The following is a 2,524-nucleotide window of genomic DNA, read 5'->3' as shown; positions in this document are numbered from 1 at the left end:
AATCTGGAAGAGGCTGATTGGGAGGAGTTGAAGAAGCAGGAAGCTATGAACATGGTTCATGCGGATGACTCTTATTATAGTGAAAGTGATGTTCTAGCGGTAACTAACAAGTTTGAACATTGTTTGGACTTGTTGGGCGTTTCTAGATGCTAGATGAGAAAGTGGTGAGGGGCGCTGTAGTGTTGGGCAGCGCGGATACCAAGAGGGGACATGGACCTGGTATGGGCCAGGCTTGGCATTAGTCACGGCTGGTATGGGTTGGGCTTGTCATGAAACATGGACCTGGTATGGGCCAGGCTTGGCATGAGTCACGGCTGGTACGGGTTGGGCTTGTCATAAAACATGGACCTGGTATGGGCCGGGCTTGGCATGAGTCACGGCTGGTATGGGCGGACGCTTCGGGATGAAGCGATTCGTGAACATGCACTAGGAATGTTTGATGCTGCGTTGTGCATGTTGCTAGCCAGTGGTAATTGCTGGTTAGTGGAGCATTGGGCAAGGCACACGGGTTTAGTGTGACTTTGCAGGGGCGCTGTTGTGTTAGGGGCAGCGTGGATACCAGGAGGGGATATGGACCTGGTATGGGCTAGATGCAGGAGGTCAGCTAAACGGGACAGTAAGCATGAGTCGCAGCTGGTATAACAGGTCGACGGCTGAGGGGCGAATGGCTTGGGACAAAGCGGTTCGTGTACATGCTGGAAAACGTTTGATGCTGCGTGGTGTATATGGCCGGCTAGTTGGGATAAACATGATTGTTCCTATCCATGTGTATATGTGAGATAAATATTTTTCTCCTAAGGGGCATAATTGTGAAGGTGGAGATGGTGAGAAAAGTCTTTTCTCCTAAGGGACATATTTGCTAAGGTGGAGATTTGTTGAATTATCTTTTTTTTTCTCATAAAGGACATATTTGCAAAGGTGGAGATAGTCTTTTCTCCTAAATGGCATATATGTAAAGGTGGAGATGGTGAGATAAGTCTTTTCTCCTAAAGAGCATATTCGTCAAGGTGGAGATTTGTTGAGTTATCTTTTTCTCCTAAAGAGCATATTCGCCAAGGTGGAGATTGTTGAGTTTGTCTCATATAGGGATGAGTTTGTCTCATACTAAGAATAAGAGTGAAATGGGTAGACCCTTTGTATAGGGATTAGATGCCTATAAATATATTGGTTATATCCCTAAGGAGTTGTGTCACCACTATCACCATCACTATGAATAAGAGAATTGTTTCACTCCCGTGGATGTAGGCACTCTGCCGAACCACGTAAATCTTGGCTTCTTTACCCTTCTCTGCCATTGTTATTTTTCCTTGTTCTTATTAATCTCAACACTATGGACAACCTAAGCTGGTTTACCTTATTGTGGTCTTTGCGGGCTAGAGTTATATAATGGAGTTTACTTAATGCACACCTTTGGAAAGTGACGGCGAGTTTCCCTCGTGATCCAAAAAATTTCAAATTACTTCTACAAAGTTTTGCTCACACAATACAATTGATTGGCCATGAATAAGCTCAAACGCAATAGGCATTGGCACCATTAACTAACGGCTAATGTACAAAATTAGAGTCCTCCTCCATCAATGCAGCGTCTACGGAATTCGAACTTCATTGTCGCTATCATTTGTAAGATAAATTAGGAGAAACAGTATGATTTATTTATTTATTCCAATTAATATAACTATTTTCTCCAAATTTATCTCACTGTTTAATATAAAATAAGTTTAGGAGGAAAGTTTAGGATTACTCTAATATTAATTATTGATTGCCCGTTAATTAACGGCTAACGCACAACATTAGAGCCTAGCGTCTACGTATGAAATTGGAACTTCATTATATTGTCGCTATCATTTAATTTGTAACTTGCCGGCTTTTCCATTGAATCTACTTCCAATTCCGTGATAAGATTCTGTGACAATGAAATTCCAAACCCCTATAAATAGCGCTGCATCTTTAACCCATTAATGCATTCACTCACAACATACACATTAGAGTTGTAAACATTTTACAACAATTTTTTTAAGGTAGTTTAAGGTTGTCAACTATGGCTTCCAATAGCTTGAAGCTCCTCATTGCTCTTGCACTGGTGTTTGCAACGTCGGCTTATTTAGCCACGTCTCGAACATTACTTGATTCATTGATGGCGGTGAGGCATGAGCAGTGGATGGCTCAGTATGGACGCGTTTACAAAAACGAAGTCGAGAAAACAAAAAGATATAACATTTTCAAAGAGAATGTAGAATACATTGAGTCTTTTAACAAAGCTGGAACCAAGCCTTATAAGCTAGGCATCAATGCATTTGCCGATTTGACGAACAAGGAATTCATAGCATCTCGGAATGGATACAAATTGCCTCACGAGTGCTCCTCCAATACCCCATTTAGGTATGAAAATGTGAGTTCAGTTCCAACTACAGTGGATTGGAGGAAGAAGGGAGCCGTTACTCCCGTTAAAGATCAAGGCCAATGTGGTAAGTATAATTATCCAACTTTGATTTGTTAATATATCTTCATAATGGCCTGCCTGAGA

The 2,524-nt window shown here is 41.6% G+C and overlaps 1 protein-coding gene across 4 annotated transcripts in view; it reads left to right on the top strand.

Annotated features, from left to right (window-relative positions):
• The first annotated feature begins 1,989 nt into the window (after positions 1 to 1,989).
• Positions 1,990 to 2,524, top strand: part of LOC109153971 (senescence-specific cysteine protease SAG39-like) — a 9,107-nt gene continuing 8,572 nt past the window's right edge. For all 4 annotated transcript variants that reach the window (XM_019301856.1, XM_019301857.1, XM_019301855.1 and 1 more), the window contains exon 1: positions 1,990 to 2,465. In XM_019301856.1, coding sequence (XP_019157401.1) covers positions 2,039 to 2,465 — 427 coding nt within the window. In that variant the 5' untranslated portion in view covers positions 1,990 to 2,038. The remainder of the gene's footprint in view (positions 2,466 to 2,524) is intronic.

This window comes from Ipomoea nil, unplaced genomic scaffold (assembly GCF_001879475.1).
Source record: "Ipomoea nil cultivar Tokyo-kokei standard unplaced genomic scaffold, Asagao_1.1 scaffold2565, whole genome shotgun sequence".
Taxonomy (NCBI): Eukaryota; Viridiplantae; Streptophyta; class Magnoliopsida; order Solanales; family Convolvulaceae; genus Ipomoea; species Ipomoea nil.
Note: the sequence above shows the minus strand (reverse complement) of the source record. Positions and strands in the feature narration are given on the sequence as shown.